Genomic DNA, 26,229 nt, shown 5'->3' with positions numbered 1-26,229 from the left:
TTCCTTTCCAATTTTTACTATCTTTGTCTTTATTTTTTAATCATTGTGGGGTTTGCATTTTTCTTTTACAAAATGCACAAATATGGGTTTAATATGGTAACAGAATAGGAAGGTGGTTATGAGTGAACAAAGGTTTTAGAATCAGACATATTTGGGTTCATGTCCTGTCCTATCTGTGTAACCTAGGGCAAATTACACAAATCCCTTTGGGACTCAGTTTCAACTTACTTTACAAGGTTATGAGGATTCTATTAAGACAATATATATCAAATGCCTAGCATCAATAGTACATAATGCTCATGAAACGGTAACTAGATGGAACTCTCCCTGTCCCCTAACCCTGCCCCCAACCTTTAATAGTATAAGTCAGAAAGAATTATCATCATAGCAGAGCGAAGGGGGGCTGGGGATAGGGATGGGGGAAGGCACTGTTAGGTAGTGTTGAAGTCTTACTTGAATTTAAGTAGAGAGAGAGAGAAAATGAACCTTGTGGTAGGTGGTGATCATCTTTAGTGAATTATAGGACTTGCCAAATTTTCCAACAGAACAAAAGTACCAAACCAAAAGGTAGTCAATATGACCAGAACACCAGCAACTATTTTGTAATTTATCATGAAGGAATAAAATTCATTCCCCTCTAAAACTTTAGTTATATTATATAAAAGGTTAAGTAGCTTTATCCTATAGCTATGGCATGGGTTCAGTATTTTGATACACCCAGAATCAGTCATTTCAAAGTTCTAACCTGTTTTCTCTTCCACCAAGGATCAATGAAATACCACATTCCTTATATTAGGTCTATACAAGCCTCTTAAAAAAAAAAATGTTTTCACTGATTTTTTTTGAGAGCGGAAAAGGGAGAGAGATATGGAAACATCAATGTGAGACGCATCGATCGGCTGCCTCCTGCACACCTTCTACTGGGGATTAAGCCCACAATCTGGGCATGTGTCCTGACTGGGAATCGAACCGGGACCTCTCAGTCCACGGGACCACGCTCAATCCACTGAGCCACACCAACTGGGCTATATAAGCCTCTTGAAGGCAGAAATTATTTTGGCATATAGTGGATGTTCAAACAATTGATGAATGAATGGTTACTTCCTAACATAAAGTGGCCTCTACCCTACAGGACAGAATAAATCAGTTGTCCCAAAAATTTTCAGCAAAAAGTTTGCAAAACTTCATTTTAGGCAATAGGATTACTCAATTATCCAAACCAAAAATGTATATATCTGATGGAGTATTTCTTTTTCTACAAGTACAGGCATTTACTTAGTCTTAAAATATAACTTTACAAAATTAATCTAGTGGAATATTCCACCAGGGAGCAGCAGAAGTTGGAAAATTTCTCCAGTGCTCTCACATCAGTGCAAAGTCTAGAGATATCAATCACAACCAGCATTAGGGACTCATAACCAGTGTTCTACATAGGACCCTTTAAATAAAAATCCAGCTCCTATCTTTCTTGACTGCTATGTAAGTACTAGTCAAATAAAATAAAAAGCCATAACCTTCCTGTTAATTTTTCTAATACACAAATAAGCTTCTGGGGAGGGATTTAAAAGCAAGTTATTTCCCTCACCATGGACGCTCAGTAGGAACAAACATGTTCAGTACCCAAGTTTTCCCTAGGATAACTTACAAACAGCATGCCTGTTTTCCTTTTTAATCTTTGCTCCTGGGTCTCAGCACACCTGCTCCTTCTAGTAAATTGCAAATCTCCTTGGACAACAGCCCTCCTTTCAGAAAGGAACGGGAGATGTTTCTATTCAGCAAAACAAATATGTGCTAATCAAAGGGCAAGGCGCTGTGGTACAATAGTTAGAATTACAGGCTTCAAAATCAGAAAAGTATGAACAGAATCTAGCACTGCCCTTTACTAGGCTGTAATAACAAACTTTCCTCACAGAGCTGTTATAAGAAGTCAAAATGTATGCTACTCAACTATCTTCAGAAAACGAGTTTCATTACTTGATTAAAATACATCTCCACTATGAACCTCTAACCCAATCTTTCCTGAGGATCCTTTTTGCTTAAGTGGAGTCACAAAGCCCTAAGATGCCAGAAAATGGGATAGCCAGAAGAGAATCCCCCGCCTCCCCAGTAAAAAGCTAAAATGTCCAGAGGTAATAAGGAATTAATGTTCAGGGATCAGTACATTTTCACTACTTGCAAACTAAAGTTTATTTAGGCTGAAAGTAAAATGTGTTGGGACTGTCGTAAGCTCTGTCATGCCAGTTCACCATGGTATACATGTGTAAATGATCCACACTATTTCAAAACCCTGACAGCTCACCAACCATCAACCAACACAAAGCTTTTAGATCTAATTTTAGGCTAATTGGCTTTTAATCAAGAATGAATTTCGATTACAGTTTCAAAGTTACAGATCAGTTACAGCCCCACTCCACTGCATCAAAGATATTGTATCAGCCAAATATTGTACCAATGCCCAAAGTAACTAACATTCTTTTACACCACTTGACTCTCCTAGTAAATGGGCCTGAACAGTTACAAAATCTCTCTGGGTTTCTGACAATGTCCAACACCTTAAGACCTGAATCATCTACTTACACTACACCCCCTTCAACATGTACTGTGTTATTCTGTACTTACTAGTATGGGGCTGGAAATGGTTCACATCATCACACCAGGGTTATGTTGTCAGACCACCTTCTCATTGTATTACATATTTCTTCCAAAATGTCTAGCGCCCAACTCACAGCAGATGTTTGACGAGGCTTGTAAACTGACTGGTTAAGAGTAGTGCATTTGTGGGCTTCATTTTTCATATACCTAGATGCTACTCTGGGACAAAATCTAATTTAAAAGACCATGGAAAGGGCATGAAAAGACAAACTTTTGTTTCGACTAAGACCATTCTTCTAAAGGAAATCTTAGAGAATCAAATGAAAACAGAACACTTACAGGACCAATATCTTCTGAGTATCTGCATGACAAGAAGTAGTATCAGGCATCTGAAAATGTCAAGTCTTCTGAACTGGGTAAGAAGGATGGTGACCAGAGTAAAGACAAAATATACACTGGACGAAAAGCTATACGTCTGAAAACTGATGTTAAAGATATAGCCCTGGGTCAATGTGGCTCAGTTGGTTGAGCAATGTCCTGTGCACCAAAAGGTTGCTGCTTCGATCCCCAGTCAGGGCACATGCCCAGGTTGTATATTCAGTCCCGGGTCGGGGTACATTTAGAGGCAACCGATTGATGTTTCTCCCCCCCTCCACCCCCTTCCTCTTGCTCTAAAATCAGTAACAATAATAATAAAAAAGATATAAAGAAATTTTGAGGGTTAAAAAAAAAGAACAAAACAAACATATACAGACTTATAAGGCACCTATTACATACAAATTAAGTAGATGAAAGAGAAAGGACTGAATTAAAACACAGAAAGCTTTAATGTCTATTTTAATGTTTTCATCTTTGTATCTACAAGAAGAGAATAATAAAATTATGGTTCTTAATTAAATTCAATTATGTTTTGGGTTGAGAAGAAAGGCAAAATCATTCTTTTTATCTCCATTCATTTAAATTCAAAGAAAGAAAAATACACCTGTTCAGAAAAGGTGACAAAATAAGAAATGGGAATTTTTCTTTTCTAAGAGACAGTAGGGCAAGGGTTCAAAGCGTGTCCAATGGCATTAGATAAAGTTGCTATCAGAGCAGTGCCCCAAAGTGAGAAACCTCGCAATTTCTAACCTGACACAAAGAGCCTTGACCTCCCTAATCCTTTTCCCCTCTCACTAAGAGAGCAGGCTGCTAAAGAATTAAGAGACACCTACAGCATGTATTCCAGAAGGTTCTATTCTGAGATCCCTGAAGAATAAACTGGATTCAGAAGAAATTTCTGTTGTCCCAAATTCTCAGTTGGACAGTTCGAGCAGATATAGGGAAGAGGCAAATTTCTCCTTTTGACTCTTCAATAGGATTAAAGACCATTTAGACCTCCTGCAAAACTGGCATTTAAAATTTTCCCACAACTGAAACCTTCCCAGCACACACTGAACCCCAAAGCTCAAAGAAAATGGGCCCTCTGATAAAACAGATCCAAATAGTATGTGGGGAGAGCTGGGGTGGGGGATAGTCACCTATAACCCACGTTGCATCTGGCCTTAAATAATATTCTAACTAGGTACTCTTGCTTACCTAGGAGTGTGTCCAGAGTAGGCCTTCCTTTTCTGGAAGGATAAGTATATCTGCTATTACAATGAGAAGTCTGTCAAGAGTTGAAATTCAAAGAGGGTAATTGTTTATTAGGTTCACAGTGCACAGAACACCATGCCAGAATACAAGGGCTGTTAGGACAAGTTCAGAGTTGAGGCAGGCAGCCTGTGACACTTGAAGTAGACTGAAGAACACCACCACACCCTATCAAATATACTCTTATCTGCCCCTCTTCCCTTTACCGCCTCTTAAACTCATTGCCTTGAGAACATTCCAAGTATCATTTAAGTAAATGTTCTTAACAATTTTCACTTGGGGAAGGTACTCAAACACATTTAACATACTTCAATTTATTCAAATTATATTAACAATTTGTACATATTACTTGTCTATAAGATTTTTACAAAACTTATTCAATGAGCTCTCAAAATTACTTTTCAAAAATGTTTTTAGAAAAATTGATATTTTTAGAGAGAGAGAGGGAGATAGATAGAAACATCCATGTGAGATATATTGATGGGCTGCCTCCTGCATGCCCCCCACTGGGGACCGAGCCTGCGACCCAGGCATGTGACCTGACTGGGAATTGAACTGGGATCTCTCAGTCTGTGGGGCCACGCTCAATCCACCGAGCCACACTGGCCAGGCAAAATCACTAACTTTTTTTTTTAATCTTCACCTGAGGACATTTTTTGCATTCATTTTCAGATAGAGCGGGAAGGAGAGAGGAGGGAAGAGAGAGAAACATGATGTGAGAGAGACACGACTGGTTGCCACCCACAGGACCCTGACAGGGCGGGGACAAACTGCAACCAAGGTACATGCCCTTAGCAGGAACTAAACCTGGGACACTCTGGTCTGCATGCTCTAACTGCTGAGCCAAACCGGCCAGGGCATAAATTACTAACTTTTAATTCAACACAATGTAAGGCATTTTGTGGAGATTTAAAAAAGTTACTATGTGGTATAATAAGAAATAAATTTGGGCCCTGGCCGGTTTGGCTCAGCAGTTGGAGCGTCGGCCTGCGGTACAGAGAGACCCGGGTTCGGTTCCCGCTAAGGGCATGTACCTCGGTTGCAGTTTGTCCCTGGCCCTGGTTGGTCGTGCGGGTGGCAGCCACTCGATGTGTCCCTTCACATCGATGTTTCTCTCTCTCTCTCTCTCTCCCTCCTGCTCCATCTGAACAAAAAATGGAAAAATGTCCTCGGGTGAGGATAAAAAAAAAAAAAAGGAAAGAAATTTGGTCTTTGCCCTTTCTACCCCCAAACCAGGAAATTCTAAGGTTTTCAACAAAGTTCCTGAAAAACCTTAGAATTCACGGAGGGGAGTGCTTGTATTATTCATAAAGAGTCCCTTTGGAGCACATCTCCTTATGCTAATTAAGTGACAGCGTAGGACTCCTGGATAACCTCAGAGCGGAGTTGGTCACCAGAAAGAACAAGTGAATTCAGGATTAGAACTTTCAGCTCAGTCCATGGACCTCAGGGGAGGGGAAAGGGAAGTGGCTTGCTGCAGATTAAGTTCTATAAAATTCCTGAACAAGATGTATTGAACTTTAAGTTGGTAAACTCAGGTGGTGTACTCCAATTCCACAGGGGTAGAAGTGCCCACATTCAGATTCTTCTGGACCATGCCCTATGTACCTCTTCATCTGGCTGTACATCTGTATCTTTTATAGTATCCTCTGTAATAAACCAGTAAACACAGGTGTTTCCCTGAGTTCTGTGGGCCATTCTAGCAAATTATTGAACCCTCAATTAAAAAATATATATGTTCATTGATTTTTAGAGAGAAAGGGAGTGGGAGAGAGATAGAAACTCCCCCTACTGGGTATCGAGCCCCAACCCAGGCATGTATCCTGACAGGGAAGCGAACTGTGAACCTCTTAGTGCACGGGATCACTCTCATCCAACAGCTACACCAGCGGGGCTTGAACCCCCATTTATAGCCTGTGGATCAGAAATAAGAAAGGTCAGGTTCTCAAGTAGGGCAGTCTTGCGGAACTGAGCCCTTTAATTTGTGGAATCTGATGTTAATTCCAGGTAGTGTTGGAAAAGAATTGAACTGTAGGACACTCAGCTAGCTGGTGATCACTAAGAAGTAGAGAACTCCTTGGTGTGGGGGGAAAATCCACACATTTGGTATCACAATTATTGAGAATAGTCCCCCTCCCCACTCCGAGTTATATTTGGGGCCAGGAAAGACAGTCATGTACAGCCAGGTAATTTCTATTTCCTTCAAAGTCTAGGTATCTAGAAGTTATTTTATTTCATTTTTAAAATTTATTTTCTTTTATTGATTTTTAGAGGGAGAAAAAACATCAATGAGAGAGACCATCAACTGGCCGCCTCCTGCATGCCCCCCACTGGGGATCTGGCCAACAATCTGGGCATGTGCCCTGACCAGGAATCTAACTGGCGACCTCTTGGTGCATGGGTCCACACTCAACCACTGAGCCACACCGGCCGGGCTACAGGTTACTTTTAACTAAATAGTAAGCTCTAAAAATACCCAAAGACCCCCCTGGCTGGTTTGGCTCAGCAGTTAGAGTGTCAGCCCGAGGACCAAAGAGTCGAGAGTTCAATTCCAGTCAAGGGCATGTACCTCAGTTATGGTTTGGTCCCCGCCCTGGTCAGGGTAGTGTGGGAAGCAATCAATCAATGTTTCTCTCTTCCTCCCACTCTATCTGAAAATGAATGGAAGAGTGTCCTCAGGTGAGGATTTTTTTTAAAAAGCCCTAAGACCACAGGCAACACCTAAATGAAGTCTACAAACTGCACTGATCTTCAAACATGGGTTATCTAGTGGAACCTTCATTATATCTGAAATATAGAAGGTTCCCTGTTGAAGATAAGTGAACAAATATTTCTAACACCTACAAACACAACTTAGTCCAAATTAACCTCGTCTGTCCCTTTATCACTTTCACTACTGTCCTTGGTTAAAACAGGCTCTGGTTATGAGCTTACTCCCTGAAAACTATAAAGCTTTCAACACTATTCCTGGGACCATTTCCTGCTGGCTCAGCAAACAACAGGAAAAAACCACCACCAAAATTGCCCACCTACCATTCACCTGTTTTAGTTTCTTATTCAGAATACTTGCAACCACAATTCTATTCACATGGTCCTAGTTCCAGTTTTAGCTTATGCACACATTTATCCTCATTATACCAAGTGTGGAGAATATATCAGGAACAATAATAAATCAGGAGGAGACTACAATTAATTTTAAGTGGGACTTATGTATACAGCAAAAGAATTGGTTGGTTATTTTACTAGCACACACAGAAAAATTCAAACAGACTTATCTGAAACTAAACAGGGATGTCCCACCCAACTAAATTCAAGTTATACATGCAACACCACTTTCAACCCAACAATTCTATTAATCCACCACTAAGATTCACTATCTAGTGCTAATAACCACACTTGAACACAACCTCAGTTTTCTCCTGAAACCCAGACTACCCCCAAAACACCACCACATATAGATTCATTTTGGCCATCCAGTTTGTCTTTGAAATCCATTACGTTTCTCCTTGAATATTTTAGCACTGGGTAAAGAAGAAAAAGCATTCTCACTGTACACTAAGATAATCTGAGTCTAACTGTAACACAACTCAGCCATGAAAATACAATCTTGCTATTCCTGAAAAGAAAGTGGTATGTACTGGAAAACTTTGGAAACAAATAGAATAAACTTGTGACTCCCTTACTGATACCTAGGGATGGCCAAGATTTTAAATTTTCATGGGCTCAAGGTGCAACTAAATCCTGAATAAAAGCAAAGCAGGCAAAGTAGGACATGATTATCAACCACATTGTTCGTTCAGAGGAAGACTACTCCCCAGCCATTTTTAACAACTTATTCCAGTCTAAAACTCCAAACTAACTCCATCACTTGGAAGAAAAGCGGTGTGTAAGAACTTCATTTAAATTTTAATGGTCCTGGTCAGAAAGCTCAGCTGGTATCTCCATGAGTCAGAGTTGCGGGTCCCATCCCCGGTCAGGGCACATGCAAGAATCAACCAATGAATGCATGAATGTGTGGGACAACAAACTGATGTTCCTGTCTCCCTTCCTCTCTCTATAAAATCAATTTTAAAAAATTAAACTCAGATAAACTTTGCTAATCAAAGGGATAAAGCCTTTAAAAGCTTTAAAAGAGAGCTTAAAAATTTCAAGTGGCTAGGAACAAATTTAATAATGAGCTTCTTGAAGCAGTAGAAACAAATGCTGTTACTTATTAAGCAGTGTTATTTCTTCAATGTTACTTCACTCAGACAACAGGCAAATTATAGTTGTGAATTCATAGTCTAGACTTCTTCAGAGAATATAATGTATGTAAATTCTAATGTGTGAACCTGCTTCCAAATTAAGAGAACAAAATCTACAGGTTACAGCCAACTTTAAACAATACTGCAATAGCAGCAATTTATAAAAGCCATATTCAGTTGAGGGATTCAAGTAACACAACAAAAGATCCGAGTGAAACAAAAGAACCCAGCTAATTCCTGGTCGTGCATCATAATGGGTCATGACCTATATTACCACTCCTGTACAGTATTCTCACACTTGGGGAATAATTATTCACTTTATCATGTGGCACAGAACTATTTGTGTTCAGATTCCTATAAGATTATTAACTAGGTCTGAATATTCTATTAAATTAAAAGAAAAACAAACCTAAGGAACAAAAAATAAGCTGCTACTTCACTTCATATGAGTGAGCAAAAGCCCAAGTCACTGAATAGGGCCAAACTTTCAGAAGCTTCACCTCAAGCAGAATTCTCACTAATTTATTAAGAACAAAAGACAATGGCAAAACCAGTCTTAACCTTCGGCCTTCTATGGAACTAAATACATCTTATTTCATAAAGTAATAACAATTAAGAACTTACTGTTATCATTGGAAGTCTACCAATCAAGAGCAAACCTGGGCTGGAAACCAAAATGTTCAATTCCTAGGCTGAAAACTTTCCCAATGGCCTGGGATCAGTCACTCTTCTACTCTAAGAATGCCCAGACACACAAATAAGTAAAGTCCCAATCAGTTTCTTTCTTTTTTTGGGCCACTTCCTGTAAGTAAAAAGTTTCCACTAGTGGGAAAGTAACAAAATAAATTAAGTGAAAAAATAGAAATACTTAAATTTTTTCAAGAGCATATAAAACCAGTTTTAAACTAGTTTACCCTTCCCACAGTGGACACACCTATAGTTTCTTATCAAAATTTACAAAAGGAGACTCAAGCCCACCTAATTCATTTCTGAATTTCAGCAAGCACCAGGCACCTCTAGCTCCAAAGTTTCAGAGAAGCCAAAAAGAACCCTGTTGTTGCAATTCATATCAACGGTCCTGTAATCTGCGTTTTCCCTGGATATACAGATATAGATTCATCAACCAAAACCTCTCCTACTCCCCCAACCCTGCACACGTTGGCATTTTCAGTTTATATATGGGTCCTGGAATAGTTAAAACCAGGAAGCTCCAGAGTAATTAGAGGATTTGGGGGAAGTCATCTTGGGAGAGTTGTAAGACTCAAAGAAATCAGGGGACGTCAGAAAGAGGTTGTCCCTGACCACCTCTCCTTCCTGCCCCATCCAAACTTCACCCAACCAAGTCCCAGAAGCCCAGGAAGGAGAGGCCATTTTTAATAAAGCCTAACTGAGGAACATGAAGGGAAAGGAGAAAATCAAAAAAGGGCGTTTGGAAAGGAAGGCCGAGCCCTTTCTCCTAACAGCACCCGAGTTGGGTGGCAGCACCTGGAGCTCGAAGAGGGAGGAGCCGGATTCAAGAGCCTAGGAGGGGTACAAAAGTAGCAGTGGCCTCCCATGAGGGGGTCGAGTGGTCCCAGCTCCGGAACGGGCCCTTTACCCCCAAGCGGGAGAAGGACCCCTTCCCGGGCCAATCGCATAGACCCTCGCCCCTGGGTCCGGGACAACTACCCAAAAGTCCGGAAGGCGGGAGCTGACTAGTGCTTGGTTCTCCTGATCCGGCCATGCGGCGCGGGGGCGGCCATCCTGAGGGGTCCGGGTACCCAGAGCGCACGGGGGGGCCGGACGCAGCGCTCACCCGCGGGCCGCCTCCAAGCTCTTAATCAGCTTCTTGATCTTCCAGATCTCCACGTTCCTGTCCGCAGCACTGGGGTCGTCCGCCATCTTCTCGCCTCCTCCTCCCTAGAGCGGCCCGGCGGGGCCCGGAGACACCAAGACCACAGAGTTAGAGCCGCCACTGGGGCAGAGCGGCCCCCTTCCTTGACACCCCCGAGAGGCCCTCCTCTTCCCGCCCCGAGCGACGCGCCGTCGTGGTCTCTAGCCTTTCCTTTTCCCTGACTTACCTAAGGGCCCAGTCCTGGGCGGCAGCGGCTGGTCCTCCCCGGCGGCAACTCCGCGGCGGCGGCTCTGACGTAGGACACCGGCTCCCTCTCTCCAGGCAGCTGCATGTGTTGCAATCAGCTCACATGGGGCCTGTGACATCACTTCCTCCGCCAAAGGCTGAGTGGAAGTCGACGAGCGGAAGGGAGGGGGCCTGTGCGGAAAAGGGAAAGCTTTGCGTGCACCGCGACTTTCCATTGGCTCTCTGTGCTGCGGCTTACAATAAGCTTGCCGATTGGCCACAGCTGAGACCGCGCTGCCTTGTGAGTTAAGCCCGGGGGCGGGGAAGTCTCATCTTCCTTCCGGCCCGGCGAGCTGAAAGGAGGAAGCGGGAGGAGTCCGGTGGCTCTCGCGAGGGTTTACTCAGAGCCCCGCCAGGCTCGAATGGGGGTGTTTCTTAAAGGGCGAGGCACGTGGGTCCTCGTCTTTTCCGTCCCCTCTCATTGAATCAAATGGATTTCTGAGGGTCTGGGACGCACGGTTTGAATCACTTCTGAGAAGCCTGAAAGAAGCTCCTCGCGACTTGACAGTTGATGAAGTGTTCCTGCCTGTGTGCGTCATGGCTGCCTGGACTTAGTGTTCAGACGCCCGGCCAGGGTGTCCGGATTAGGAAATTTCCTCCGGGAGGTCTGGGACCCCGTCACCTGCAGGGACAAAAGAGACACATTCCTTCTCGCTTCAGTGCTAAGATGTGTTCACTTTGGCCTGGAATTTTGGGGCGTGGGGCAGGGGCTACCTGAGGTTTGAGACTTGAGGTACCGGATCCCATGAATGGTTTGTTCTGATCTGTTCAGAGAGGAGGTGGGGAGAGTGTTGAAGCAAAACGGGCAGCTATGTAATTTAGAACTTAATCTTTTTGAGTAGGGATTTTTATTTAACCACTTCGTCTTCACCTTAGTTGGGTTCATTCAAATATTTGGCCCCAAACTGCAAACCCGGTTTTCCCTCTGGGGAACCCAGATAACAGTGCTTACTACCATTGTGGCGCTTTCAGTTTAGTTGGGTTTATAGCCGTTTGTGCTTTTATACTTTTATGTAATCAAATAAATAAGTATAAATGAGTACTTAAGATTGCTGTGAGAAAGTATTGAAAGAGGGCCCAACTTTGGAATGAGACCCAAAGGATGAGTAGGAATTTGTCAGGAAGGGAGCATAACACATTTGAGGAACTACACAAAAGCCAGTGTGCTGGAGCAACGTCAGAAAGGGGAAGAGTGTTTTGAGAAGGAGGCAGGGAACAAATTGTGTAAGGCCTTGAAAGCTAGGTGTTAAGAGTTTGGCCTCATGCTGGTGGTGTTGCTCAGTAGATTGAGTGTGGCCCTATGGACCTGAGAGGTCCTGGTTCGATTCCATGCCAGAGTTGCAGTCTCGATCCCCAGTGTGGGGCGTGCAGGAAGCAGCCTATCCATGTTTCTCACATGGATATTTCTGGCTCTCTTGTGCTTTTAAGGAGATGGATTTGCTTGAATTGGAAAGAGCAAAAGTGAACGCCTAGAAATCATTTTGGCTGCTGCAATAATTCATGTGAGAGGTAATTGTACCTTAAAATAAGGTGATGAAAGTGCAAATGAAGTGAGTGATATGTGGGGCTTAGCATGGATAGGACTGGATGATGGGTTGGATGTGGAAGAAGAGCAAGGACGGCTCCCAAGTTATTGCTATAGTTACATTTACTGACATGGGAAAGATGAGCAGGTTTTTGGAAGGTGATTGAAAATTTCATCTTGGGCACAAGGCAGTTGCATCTGTGTGGGCTTTGCGTCCTTTTTGCATGTTGTTGTAGCTTTGTCTAACACCTTGCAAGTGGGGGTGTTACTCCCATTTCACTGATTGGGAAATTGAGGTGAAGAACAGTGAAAGGAACTTGCTCAGCTAGTTTATGGTTTCCAGACTCCATGTTCAGTGTATTTAATCATGCAGCAGCCCATTACCTATATTTTCATAGGATGAGGACACAGACTTACTGAGGAGCAAGTCTTTTCTCTCCCAGCAAATGCAGTCCCAGGATGAAATCTCTTCTTTAGGTTCCGTTTTGTAATTTGGGTTTCATTTTGTAATATGTTCACTCATTACATAATATTTATTGTACTTCTGTGTGCCATTCACTGTGCTTAGTAATGGGCCTTCTTAAATAGTCATAAATACTGCTTACTGACTAGATGTCTACCATGTCCCTAGCTTTTCCCTGTTTCATTCCCATCCCAGTTCCTACTTGCTACGGTAGGTTGCCTTGAGCTACCTTTCCTGCTTATTTTTATGTTTATGGTGTTGTTTCAGGTCTGTGTTTGATGACTTCAGAGGCTTTGTAGCACAGCTCACAAGCTTGATTTTCTGCGTGACTCATTCAGAAGCAAACATAGTGACATCCATCCCAGATAGAATTGCTATTTCTCAATCTTTGAATCCTTCAAACTTGGTGATTAGCAAGATATGCAGCGTGTTTCTTAGAATAGTCTAGAACCAGGCAGTTCATTTTTTATATTTTTACTTATTGTTTTTTTACATTTTATCTTCAGACAGTGGGAGGGAGAGAGAGAGAGAGAGAGACATGAATGGGAGAGAGATACATCTATTGGTTGCCACTCACACGACCCCAACAGGGGCGGCGACAAACCCCAATTGAGGTACGTGCCCTTGGCCAGAATCGAACCCAGGATTCTTTGGTCCCAGGCCAACACTCTAACTGCTGAGCCAAACTGGTCAGGGCTGACCCAGGCAGTTTAACTGTAGCCCCAAAAGCTTACTTGCACAGTTGCAGCAAATTTACCATCTCTGTGTTTAGTATTGGAAATCAGTGTGTTAGAGGCAAAGGCTGGTGTGGATCCCTAGTGGAAGAGATTTGAGAGGAATAGAACAGGGATGCTATTTCCTTCAGCAAACACAAGGGTTTTTTTGTTTTTGTTTTTGTTTTTGTTTTTCTCCTTACCCGAGGACATTTTTCCACTTTTGTTCAAATAGAGTGGGAAGGAGAGAGAGGGAAACAGCGATGTGAGAGGGACACATCGAATGGCTACCTCCCGCACGACCCCAACCAGGGCCAGGGATGAATCGTAACCAAGGTACATGCCCTTGGCTGGAATCAAACCCATGACTCATTGGTCTGCAGGCTGATGCTCTAACCACTGAGAAAAACCAGTCAGGGCAAGAGGATCTTTTTTATTTATTTATTTAAATTTAATTATTATTTTTTTTATCTTCACCTGAAAACATTTTTGCATTCATCTTCAGATAGAGTGAGAGGGAGACAGGGAGGAAGAGAGAAACATCATCGATGTGAGAGAGACACATTGACTGGTTGCCACCCCCAAAACCCCAACCAGGGCTGAGACAAACTGCAACCGAGGTGCTCTTAGTGGGAACCAAACTGGGTCTCTCTGGACCGCAGGCCAATACTCTAACCACTAAGCACAACCGGCCAGGGCTAATTTTATTTATTTTTAAATATGTTTTTATTGATTTTATTTTTTTTGGAGAGGGGGAGAGAGAGATAGAGACATCAATGTGATAATGGGGATGAGGCCTGCAACCCAGGCATGTGCCCTGACTGAGAATTGAACCAATGACCTCTTGGTGCATGGGATGGCGCTCAATACACTGAGCCATCCGGCTGGGCAAAATGAGCTTTTTAAAATGGGACCATGATCATTCAGTGTCCAGGAAGAAACTTCTGTGATAATAAGTGTAATTTTTTCAAAATTCCGTATGGTGAGAATGGACTATATAACCTCTCTAGGCACAGTCTTTCTCTGAAAAATGAAGGGTTTGTATGTGATGACCTCAGCATTTCTTCCCGAGCTCTATCTAATGTTAGACAATAAACCTAAATACTGTTTTGGGTATAGATGGGGAGAAAGGAGAGGGGTAGATTGTTTTGGTCTTGAAAACACCAATCAATAGTAGCTCAAGAATACAGTGCTGTGCCCTGGCCAGTTTGACTCAGTGGTTAGAGTGTCGGCCCTTGGACCAGAGAGTCTGGGGTTCAGTTCCCACTAAGGGCATGTACCTCAGTTGCAGTTTGTCCCCGGCCCTGGTTGAGATTGTGTGGGTGGCGACCACTCGATGTGTTTCTCTCACATCTATGTTTCTCTCTCTTCCTTTCGCTGTACCTGATGATAAATGCAAAAAAAAAAAAAAGAATAATCGCTGTTAGGTACAGAGATTGTTGGTTGCTAATGTGGAGGCCAGTTCAAGAGTAGCCCGGCCGCTGTGGCTCAGGTGTGGCTCAGTGGTTGAACATCAACCCATGCACCAAGAGGTCGCCAGTTTGATTACTGGTCAGGGCACGTGCCCAGGTTGTGGGCCAAATCCCCAGTGGGGGGCATGCAGGAGGCAGCCAATTGATGTTCTCTCTCATTAATGTTTCTCTCTCACCTTCTCCCTTCCTCTCTCTAAAATCAATAAAAAAAAACTTGGAATCATCTGACTCCTTAAAAAAAAAAAAAGAGTAGCCAAGATGAAAAAGACAGGGAAGGGATGGTTGTGGAAAGGTTTGGTAAGGGCTATACCCTTTGACTCTTCTGGAATTTGATGAGGTTGTTAAGCAAAAAGACTTCTGGAACTGGCAGCTAAAGGTTTGAACACCGACTCTGCTCCTTACGTTGGGCAAGTCACTTTTTTTTTATTTTTTATCCTCACCCGAGGACATTTTTCGATATTTTTGTTCAGATAGAGTGGGAGGGAGAGAGAGAGAGAGAAACATCGATGTGAAAGGGACACATCGAGTGGTTGCCATCCGCACGACTCAACCAGGGCCAGGGACAAACTGCAACCGAGGTACCTGCCCGTAGCGGGAACCCAACCTGGGTCTCTCTGGACCACAGGCTGACTTTCCAACCGTTGAACCAAACCGGCCAGGGCAACAAGTCACTTCTTAAATCTTGCAGAATCTCAGTTTTTTAATCTGTAAAATGGGGATGCTGCCTATTTTGTGGGACTATTATTGGCTTAACTAACTTGTGTAAAGTGCCTATTATTTACAGCAAGCCTATGTCATCAATGAATGTGGTGGTGGTTTTTTTTTTTTGTAGTTTCTCCTAGTTTGTTCTGTCCTCTAGGACCTGTTACTACTTACTTCATCATTCTTCTGCAGAAAATAAAGGTAGAGCAGATCCAAAGTACAATTCCATGGGATCAATCGATCGATCGATCTATCTATCTATCATCTATGTTATGGTGGAAAGAGGAAGCCAATAAAATGGGTCTTTGGGATCTTTTCCCCTGCTTCAATGACTGATGTGTTAAAAATTTGGAATTTTTCAGAGCTGGAGTTTAAACTATTGAGTATTTTTATACCTATGTTAATAGAATGAATGACTTATTTCTTTGTTATCTTAATAGTGATGTGTGGGTTTTCCTCACCCCTGATGATTCATCAGTCAAAGAGTTCAAGATAAGATTTTGTTAAAAGAAAAAATGTTTCTGTGCCTGGGAAAATAAAAAATAATTTGAAAACTGTCTGGATTAGACTACCTCTGAAGTGCTTATAACTTCATGAAGTAGATGAAGATCAATAAAGCAATGTCTAGTCTGCCCTGAAGTTCCTGGCTGTACTTAAGCATAATGAATGTGAGGAATGCAGTTCTATAGAGTCTGTTCTTAAATGAAGAAATCGTGCCCTGGCTGATGTGACTCGGTTGAGTGTCCTCCCATACACTGGAAGGTTGCCAGTTTGATTCCCCAGCAGGGCACATGCCTGAGTTGTGGGCTTAATTCCCCATGGAGGGCATGCAGGAGGCAGCTGATTGATGTTTCTCTCTCTCTCCCTCTCTAAAAAAAAATCTTTGGGGGGTCAAAATCATTTTGAAAATTTTTTTTAAAATTTTTATTGATTTGTGTGTGGGGGGGAGCATTGATATGTTGTTCCACTTATTTATGCATTCATTGATTGACCCCTGTATGTTCCCTGACCGGTGATCAAAGCCACAACCTTGGCATATGGGAATGACACTCTAACCAATAAAAAAAAAAGAAAGAAATCATAAGGTAATTAAAAGCCAATGAAGAAGACCAAAGTTATAGTGGCACAATATAGAATTCAGAGAATTTAAGATTTGTGTAAATTGACATAAAACACAGTTGCTTAACTGTGGAGTACAGCCCTGGCCGGTTTGGCTCAGCGGTTGGAGCGTTGGCCTGCGGTCCAGAGAGACCCGGGTTCGGTTCCCGCTAAGGGCACGTACCTCGGTTGCAGTTTGTCCCCGGCCCTGGTTGGTCGTGCGGGTGGCAGCCACTCGATATGTCCCTTTCACATCGATGTTTCCCTCTCTCTCTCACTCTTCCTCTCTATCCCTCCCACTCTATCTGTACAAAAAATGGAAAAATGTCCTCGGGTGAGGATTAAATAAATAAATAAAAAACTATGGAGTACAATGTGTGTGAAAGTGACTTGATATAGGCAAATGTAAGGTAGCATTTACCCCCCTATGGACACCCAGTGGTGAAGTGTAACCCTTCAGTGGGAGGGGGAACTACAACTAAGGAATGACTGCAGTTTCCTCTCTATATGACCAAACATCTTTAAGCACTTTTGTATACTTTAAAGCAGGTATTGACTGTTAAATGCTTTACCCTATAATGATTTCCAGAGCTTTAGAAAAATAATGTACATAGAGAATTCTTTTTTTCTCTTTCTGTTCTAGGAAAAAAAAAACAAAAAACTTCCTTTTTTTAGAACCCTTGTTCTAGGGATCCCTCACTAGCTGGAGTAGGTTTTCCCATAATATGAAAGTATAATTAGCAGAGTGAGATTGAGCCATGCCCGTGGTCAACCTGGAGAGAAAGTGAATGCTTAATGTGTTCAATGGTGCCTTTTAAAAAAAAAACTTTTTTCTTTATTGATTTTAGAGAGAGGAAGGGAGAGAGAGCTAGAAACACCAATGAGAGAGATTGATTGGCCGCCTTCCGCATGCTCCCCACTGGGGATTGGGCTCACAACCTGGGCATGTGCCCTGACCTGGAATCAAACCGACAACCTCTTGGTGCGTGGGTTAACACTCAACCAGTGAGCCACACTGGCTGGGACAATGGTGCCTTTTTTGACTCTAGAGATACTCGTAGAATACCTAGACAGATGCTTAACTTTTATTTTAATTTCGTAAATATTTATTGTGTACCATTTTTCTGTCTAGCACTGGGATGAAAATGCTGAAAAGTTTTAGATGTAGTACAGTCCTTAAATTTAGTCTTTTTTTTTTTTTTTATAGAGTGGGAGGGAGAAAGAGAGAAACATCGAAGTGAAGGGACACATCAAGTGGCTGCCACCCTCACGACCAACCAGGGCCGGGGACAAACCGCAACCGAAGCACGTGCCCTTAGCGGGAACCAAACCCGGGTCTCTCCGGACTGCAGGCCGACGCTCTAACTGCTGAGCCAAACTGGCCAGGGCTAGTCTTTTTTTTTTGAGGAAAAAACGATGTAGGAAAGTTAAACAAATAGATGACAGTATAGAAGTAGTAGTTCTTGCCCTGGCTGTTTTGGCTCAGCGGTTAGAGCATTGGCCTGCAGTACAGAGAGACCCGAGTTCGTTTCCTGCTAAGGGCACATACCTAGGTTGCGGTTTGTCCCCGGCCCTGGTTGGGTTGTGCGTGCGGGAGGCAACCACTCAATGTGTCCCTTTCACGTCAATGTTTCTGTCTTTCTCTCCCTCCCACTCTATCTGAACAAAAAATGGAAAGATGTCCTCGGGTGAGGATAAAAAAAAAAAGTAGTTATTTACAGGATTGAAATAGAAATGAACAAGATGAGCCTGAAACACCTTGTTATATCAGTAAGAAAGGAAAGTAACAGACTACTGGGTCTTTTTTTTTTTTTTTTGTACTTTTATTACGCTGATAGACTTTTTTTTTTAATCCTCACCCGAGGACATTTTTCCATTTTTTTGTTCAGATAGAGTGGGAGGGAGGGAAAGGAAGAGAGAGAGAGAGAGAAACATCCACGTGAAAGGGACACATGGAGTGGCTGCCACCCGCACGACCAACCAGGGCTGGGAACAAACTGCAACCGAGGTACGTGCCCTTAGCGGGAACTGAACCTAGGTCTCTCTGGACCACAGGCTGACGCTCTAACCGCTGAGCAAACCGGCCAGGGCCTGATAGACTTTTTTTTAATTGAGGTATAATTAACATATAACTTACTAGCTTCAGATGTACAACATGATTTGATATTTGTATATATTGTAAAATGATCACCATAGTAAGTGTAGTTAACATCAGTCATCATACATAGAAAAATGTTTTAAGATCTACTCTCAGCAACTTTCAAATATGCAATACACTATTATTAACTATAGGTTGTCATGCTATACATTACATCTTGAAGACTTCATTTTATAGCTGGAAATTTGCACCTTTTCACCCCTTTTACTCATTTTGCCACCCCCCTCCCATCTTCCACTTTCACCACCCCCCAACCATCTGGCAACCATCAATTCTCTGAATCTATGAGTTTTTTTTTTAACACTTCACAAATGAGATAATAAGATATTTGTCTTTCTCTGACTTATTTCACTTAGCATAATGCCCTCAAAAGTCCATCCATGTTATCATGAATGGCAAGATTTCATTATTTTATTTATTTACTTATTTTTTCAATCCTCACCTGAGGATATTTTTTTCGTTTATCTTCAGATAGAGTGGGGTTGGGGGAGAGAGAGAAACATTGATGTGAGATAGACACATTGATTAACTCCCACACAACCCTGACCAGGGCTGGGGACCCAACTGCAACCAAGGTACGTGCCCTTGACTGGAATCGAACCTGAGATTTTTTGGTCCACGAGCTGATGCTCTAACTGCTGAGCCAAACCAACCAGGGTAAGATTTCATTATTTTTTATGGCTATTCAGTATTCCATTGTGTGTGTGTGTGTCTCACATTTTCTTTATTCATTCATCAACGGGCACTTCAATTGTTTCCGTATCTTTGCTCTTGTAAATAATGCTTCAATGAACATGGGGTGCATATATCTTTTTGAATTAATGTGTTTGTTTTCTTTGGATAAATACCCAGAAGTGGAATTGCTGGATCATATGGTAGTTCTATTTAAATTTTTTGAGGAACCTCCATACTGTTTTAGTGGCTGTGCCAATTTACATTCTCACCAATAGTACCTAAGTTCCAGTTTCTCCACATTTTGCCAACACTTGTTATTTCTTGTCTTTTTTATAATAGTCATTGTAGCAGTTGTGAGGTGGTATCCCATTGTGGTTTTGATATACATTTTTCTTACAATAGAATTTTAAGCAACTTTTCATGTTCCTGTTGACTACCTGTATGTCTTTTTTTGGAAAATGTCTATTCAGATCCTCTGCTCATTTTTTATTGGATTTTTTGTTTATTGCTATTGAGTTGTAGGAGTTCTTTATATATTTTGGATATTAACCCCATCAGATATATGATTTGCAAATGTTTTCTACCATCCCATGGGTTGTCTTTTTATTTTGTTGATGGTTTCCTTTGCTGTGCAGCGTTTTAGCTTGAGGTAGTCCCATTTATTTTGCTTTTGTTGTCAAATCCAAAAAATTATCACTAAGACCAGCTCATTCTAAAGACAGGTACATAAAGAAGCCTTCCACCCAGCTGCAGTGGCTCAGTGGATCGAGTGTCATCCCATGGACTGAGAGAGCTGTTGGTTTATTCCAGGTCAAGGCACATGCAGGAGTTGCAGGCTTGATACCCAGTAGGAGGCCTGCAGGAGGCAGCTGATATATGTTTCTCTCTCACATGATATTTCTTTCTCTCTTTCTTCTTCTTTCTCTAAAAAAATCAATAAAAACATATTTAGAAAATAATAAGCCCGGCCAGTGTGGCTCAGTGGTTGAGCATTGACCCACGCACCAAAGGCAGCCTGTTTGATTCCCAGTCAGGACACATGCCCAGGTTGTGGTCCAAATCCCCAGTGGGGATCATGCAGGAGGCAGCCAATTGGTGTTCTCTCTCATCGATATTTCTATCTCTCTCTCCCTCTCCCTTCCTTTCTCTCTAAAATCAATAAAGAAAAAATTTTTTAAAAAGAAGCAGCTTTCCCCATATGAACTGTAACTCAGGGTAACTAGGTACTTATTATGAAGGGAAGTTGCTCACTATAAATTCCAACTGAAAAATGAAAAGATAGAAATAGACTAGTATATCTTTAATGAAGTTAGAGATCTAGGTAATGATCATCAGTGGCTGCAAACATCACAGTAGAGCCAACCAGAATTTACATACCCACTGATGTAAGTGCATGCCACCTGTTCTTGCTAAAAAGCTGAACTTGCCCTGGCTGGTTTGGCCCAGTGGTTGGAGCACTGGCCTGCAGACCAGAGAGTCCTGGGTTCGGTTCCTGCTAGGGGCATGTACCAAAAAAAAAAAAAAAAAAAGCTGAACTTGAGCCCAGCCAGTGTGGCTCAGTGGCTGAGCATCAACCCATGCACCAAGAGGTTACCTGTTTGATTCCTGGTCAGGGCACATGCCATATCCCCAGTGAGGGGCATGCAGGACGCAGCCAATGGATATTCTCTCTCATTGATGTTTCTCTCCCTCTCCCTTTCTATCTCTCTAAAATCAATAAAAAAAAAAAAAGCTGAACTTGAATCAGATCAAGCAGGGATGGAAGAACATGATAAATGACATTACTGGAAATGTAGTCTGTGCAATGCAGAATGTAGGAGATTAGAGGCCCAGTGGCCCACTTTCTTCAACAAATAAATTGCAAAGCAGGGGGAAGAAGGCAAGGAGTCCTGGCTGGTTTGGCTCAGCAGTTAGAGCGTCAGCCCATGGACTGCAGGGTTGCGGGTTTGATTCCCAGTCAAGGGCTTGTACCTCAGTTGCAGGTTCAATCCCCAGCCCTAGTGAAGGTTGTGCGGGAGGCAACCAGTCCAAGTGTCTCTCTCGCATCGATACTTCCCTCCCTCCCTCCCTCCCTCCCACTCTATAAAAAAATCAATGGAAAAATATCCTTAGGTGAGGATTAAAAAAAAAAAATCAACAACAAAAAGGCAGGGACCCCTGGCCGGTTTGGCTCAGCGATTAGAGCGTCGGCCTGCGGTCCAGAGAGACCCAGGTTCGGTTCCCGCTAAGGGCACATACCTTGGTTGCAGTTTGTCCCCGGCCCCGGTTTGGTCAGGGCCGTGCAGGAGGTAGTCACTTGATATGTCCCTTTCACGTCGATGTTTCTCTCTTCCTTTCTCTCCCTCCCACTTTATCTGAACAAAAAATGGAAAAATGTCCTCGGGTGAAGATTTAAAAAAAACAAAATGAAAAAAAAAAAAAAGAGGCAGGGAAACCTATACATTGAAAGACTTAGGGGACGTATCAACCAGTATAGGTTGTGGCCTTTATGTGGTTCCTGACTCTCAAACAGTTGAAAAAGTTATGAGACAATTGGGAAAATTTGAACATTCAAGTGTTTTCTATTAAGGAGTTAATTTTTATAGATGTGATTATATTCTATTTTGTAGAAAAATCCTTTTAGAAGTACCTACTGAAATGTTCGAGTAAAATTATTTCTGGAATTTGCTTCAAAATAATCCAAGGGAAGGTAGGCAAAATATAAAAGTTGCTGAATTGAACAATAAAAACATGAGTATAAGAATTTGAGTGAAACAGTGTGGGCTGAGTGGGGAAGGCTTCATGGAAAAGGGTAGACTAAAAATGCTTAAGAAATGCAAAGGTAAGATTCAGGAGATGGCAAATGGCAAGGAGGATGGGGACCAGGATAACCTGACTTGAATTTAAGCAGATTAGACCAGTAAGGTAGATTGATTTCCCATTTACAAAATCTGTGGTTCTTAACCCCTTTTTGGTCACAGATTCCTTCAATAAATCAATGGACCATTTTTCCAGAAAAATTAGTATTGATAATCTTGCATTTTATAATGAGTGGTTTATGCCCAGCTGGTGTGGCTCAGTGGTTGAGTATTGACCCATGCACCAAGAGGTCACTGGTTGCATTCCCAGTCAGGGCACATGCCCAGGTTGTGGGCCAAATCCCCAGTGTGTGGCGTGCAGGAAGCGGCCAATCAATGTTTCCATCTTTCTCTCCCTCTCCCTCCCCCTCTCTCTAAAATCAATAAAGAAAAAAAATTAAGCCCTGGCCGGTTTGGCTCAGCAGTTAGAGCGTCAGCCTGCAGTCGAGAGAGACCCAGGTTCAGTTCCTGCTAAGGGCATGTACTTAGGTTGCTATTTGTCCCCGGCCCTGGTTGGGTCGTGCGGGTGGCAACCACTCCATGTGTCGCTTTCATGTTGGTGTTTCTCTCTCTCTCTCTCTCTCTCTCTCTCTCTCTCTCTCTCTCCCTCCCCTCCCTCCCTCCCACTCAAATCTGAACAAAAAATGGAAAAATGTCCTCGGATGAGGATTTTAAAAAAACAGAAAAAAATTATAATCAGTGGTTTATGGACCTCCTGAAGTCATTCATGTACACTGCCCATTCCCCATCACCACTATCTTAAATCTCCACATTCTGGGTCAAGTGCTACAAGAACCTGTTTAAGAGTCTGTGATATAGGTGGAACATTTTATTTCCTTTTTTCATAATCTCACTTAGAATTGAAGCTTGTAATTTATTAAAGGCTGGTTCAGCTGCAGCATTTTTTAATGTGAAGATACCTTTGCTTCCCGACTTGCTGCTGCAAATGGATTTGATGATGCGTTGTATTTGGCTTAAACATGTGTAATAATTGCTGATATTCAGTTGTTTCAATGGTTCTGTAATTGCTAAATTACCTCTTTCATACTGTTCACAGATTAATGTAGGTCACCCTATAACACCTCTATCTAGGGCTCTCTCTCATTTCATTGTTCTGATATTAGAGAACAAGAAAAGAAGATATATTGCCCTTACAAAGCAGCCTTAGGACTGCAATTGCAGTGGTATCTGAAATAGTGAAGGGTCTTTTTTTTTTATCCTTACCCAAGGACTTTTTTCCATTTTTTATTCAGACAGAGTGGGAGGGAGAGAGAGAGAGAGAGAGAGAAACATCGAAGTGAAAGGGACACATCGAGTGGCTGCCACTCACATGACCTAACCAGGGCTGGGGACAAACTGCAACCTAAGTACATGCCCTTAGCGGGAACCGAACCCGGGTCCCTCTGGACCGCAGGCCGACGCTCTAACTGCTGAGCCAAACCGGCCAGGGCTTAGTGAAGGGTCTTTGCTTGAAGCAGTTTATTTCCAAAATTTGTCTCTTCATTCTCAATCTTGTCATGAACCATCTATAAGAACTTCATTTTATCTTTACTGCTCCTTTTTGCTATAAATACAATCTCTAGTATAAACATTATACCTTAAATTAAGCCATCCTCACAGATCACTTTTTTAAAAAAATCTTTATTGTTGTATGTATTACAGATGTTCCTCATTTTTCCCCCATTGTCCCCCTTCTCCCCACTCCCGCCCCCTTCCCACCTTTTCCCATACTATTGTCTGTGTCCATTGGTTATGCATATATGCGTATAAGTTCTTTGGTTTATTTCTTCCCACTCCCAACCCCTTTCCCTTTGAGGTTTATCAGTCCAGCAATGACTTTGTACTTCTTAATCCTTTCACCTTTTTCACCCATTCCCCCAACCCCCTCCCATCTGACAACCACCAAAATGTTCTCTATGAGAATGTTTCTGTTCTGCTTGTTCATTTTGTTTGTAGATTCCATTGTCAATACATACGTATTCATTGCCATTTTGTTTGTTCATGTATTTTATCTTTTTTTTCAAAAAGACCCTTCATCATTTCATATAATAACGGTTTGGTGATGATGAACTCCTTTAACTTTTTCTTGTCTGGGAAACTCTATATGGCCATGAATTCTAAATGACAGCTTTGCAAGATAGAGTAATCTTGGTTGTAGGTTCTTGCTTTTCATCACTCTGAATATATGTTGCCACTCCCTTCTGGCCTGAAAAGTTTCTTTTGAGAAATCAGCTGATAGCCTTATGGGAACTTCCTTGTAGGTAACTAGCTGCCTTTCTCTTGCTGCTTTTAAGATTCTCTCTTTGTCTTGAACCTTTTGCATTTTGATGATGATGTGTCTTGGTGTGGCCCTCTTGGGGTTGATCTTGTTTGGGACTCTCTGTGCTTCCTGGACTTGTGTGTTTGTTTCCTTCACCAAGTTAGGAAAGTTTTCTGCCATTATTGTTTCAAACAGGTTTTCAATTTATTGTTCTCACTCTTCTCTTTCTGGCACCCCCAAGATGCAAATGTTGGCACGCTTGAAGTTGTCCCAGAGGCTCCTTACACTATCCTCATTTTTTTGGATTCATTTTTCTTTTTGCTGTTCTGATTGGGTGTTTTTTGCTTCCTTATATTCCAAATCAATGGTTTGCTTCTTGGATTTATGTACTCTGCTATTGAATCTGTGTAAATTATTCTTTATTTAAGTTAATGCCTCCTTCATTTCTGACTGTGCATCCATCATTTCTGACTGGTCCTTTTTGATGCTCTTGAGGCCCTAAGTTCACTGAGCATCCTTATAAGCAGTATTTTGAACTCAGCATCTGTTAGGTTGCTTATCTCCATTTCGTTTAGTTCTTTTATTGGAGTTTTGTTCTGTTCTTTCATTTGGGACCTGTTTCTTTGTCTCCTCATTTTGGCTGCCTCCCTGTGTTTGTTTCTGTGTATTACTTAACGAGAGGTATGGGGCTAGCTGAGACCAGATGCTGCCTGTTTGAAAGAATTTAGGAAAACCTGAAGCAGGATCCAAGACAGGCTAATCCTATGGTGAAGCAACTGGCAACAGCTTGGGTGGGCCTTAAAGTTGGGTGGGTCGGGGCCTCAGGGAGTCACCAGGGCGGGGCTACCAGTGTGAGCCAGGTTGCTGGAGTCCCAGATATGGCGGCTATCTGCCGCCCCACGGAAGGCCTCACCAAAGGAACAAAGGCCTCTGACCGCACATTTGTCCAGGATAAAGCCCTCTCTCCAGCCCTCGCTCCAGTGCCAAACAGCTCAGTTCTTCCCTGTTGTCTCTGGTGTCCCTTGAGCTGCCTCCTCTCCAAGCTCAGAGGGAGAGAGTCCGATAAGTCCATGCACGAGCCCTTTAAGGAGCTGCCTGGGGCTTCAGCTGCGTCAGCCTCCCTGAGCCTCAGTTCCCGCTGGTTTTTCCAGCCAGAAGTTATGGGGACTTCTCTTCCTGGCACTGGAACCCTGAGCGGGGCCCCTGGTGTGGGACGGGGACTCCTCAGTCCTCAGGGAGGACCTTCCCAGCCGAGGTGTCCTGATTTTTTATCTGCTACACGTGGGTGTGGGACCAGCCCGTCTGCTTCTGCCCCTCCTACCAGTCTCGATGCGGCTTCTTTCATTCCGTAGTTGTAGGACTTCCATTCAGCTTGGTTTCAGGCAGTTTTGAATGATGGTTGTTCTGTAGTTTAGTTGTAACTTTGATGTGGTTGTGGGAGGACGCGATACTGCATTTACCTATGCTGCCATCTTTTTTTTTTTTATATCATTCTCACCCGAGGACATTTTTCCATTTTTTGTTCAGGTAGAAGGGGAGGGAGAGAGAGGAAGAGAGAGAGAGAAACATCGATGTGAAAGGGACACATCGAGTTGTCGCCACCCGCACAACCAACCAGGGCCGGGGACAAACTGCAACCGAGGTATGTGCCCGTAGCGGGACCTTAACCCGGGTCTCTCCGGACTGCAGGCCGATGCTCTAACCACTGAGCAAAACCGGCCAGGGCTATGTTGCCATCTTGA

At 42.6% G+C, this 26,229-nt stretch overlaps 1 protein-coding gene across 1 annotated transcript in view; it reads right to left on the bottom strand.

The window, feature by feature from the left end:
• Window positions 1–10,657, bottom strand: part of ETF1 (eukaryotic translation termination factor 1) — a 30,988-nt gene extending 20,331 nt beyond the window's left edge. The window contains exons 1-2 of the mRNA XM_036240145.1: window positions 10,526–10,657; window positions 10,261–10,364 (exon numbers count right to left, since the gene is read on the bottom strand). Coding sequence (XP_036096038.1) covers window positions 10,261–10,346 — 86 coding nt within the window. The 5' untranslated portion in view covers window positions 10,347–10,364; window positions 10,526–10,657. The remainder of the gene's footprint in view (window positions 1–10,260; window positions 10,365–10,525) is intronic.
• Between the last annotated feature and the right edge of the window lie 15,572 nt (window positions 10,658–26,229).

Source organism: Molossus molossus, unplaced genomic scaffold (assembly GCF_014108415.1).
Source record: "Molossus molossus isolate mMolMol1 unplaced genomic scaffold, mMolMol1.p scaffold_m16_p_4, whole genome shotgun sequence".
NCBI classification, from domain to species: Eukaryota; Metazoa; Chordata; class Mammalia; order Chiroptera; family Molossidae; genus Molossus; species Molossus molossus.
Note: the sequence above shows the minus strand (reverse complement) of the source record. Positions and strands in the feature narration are given on the sequence as shown.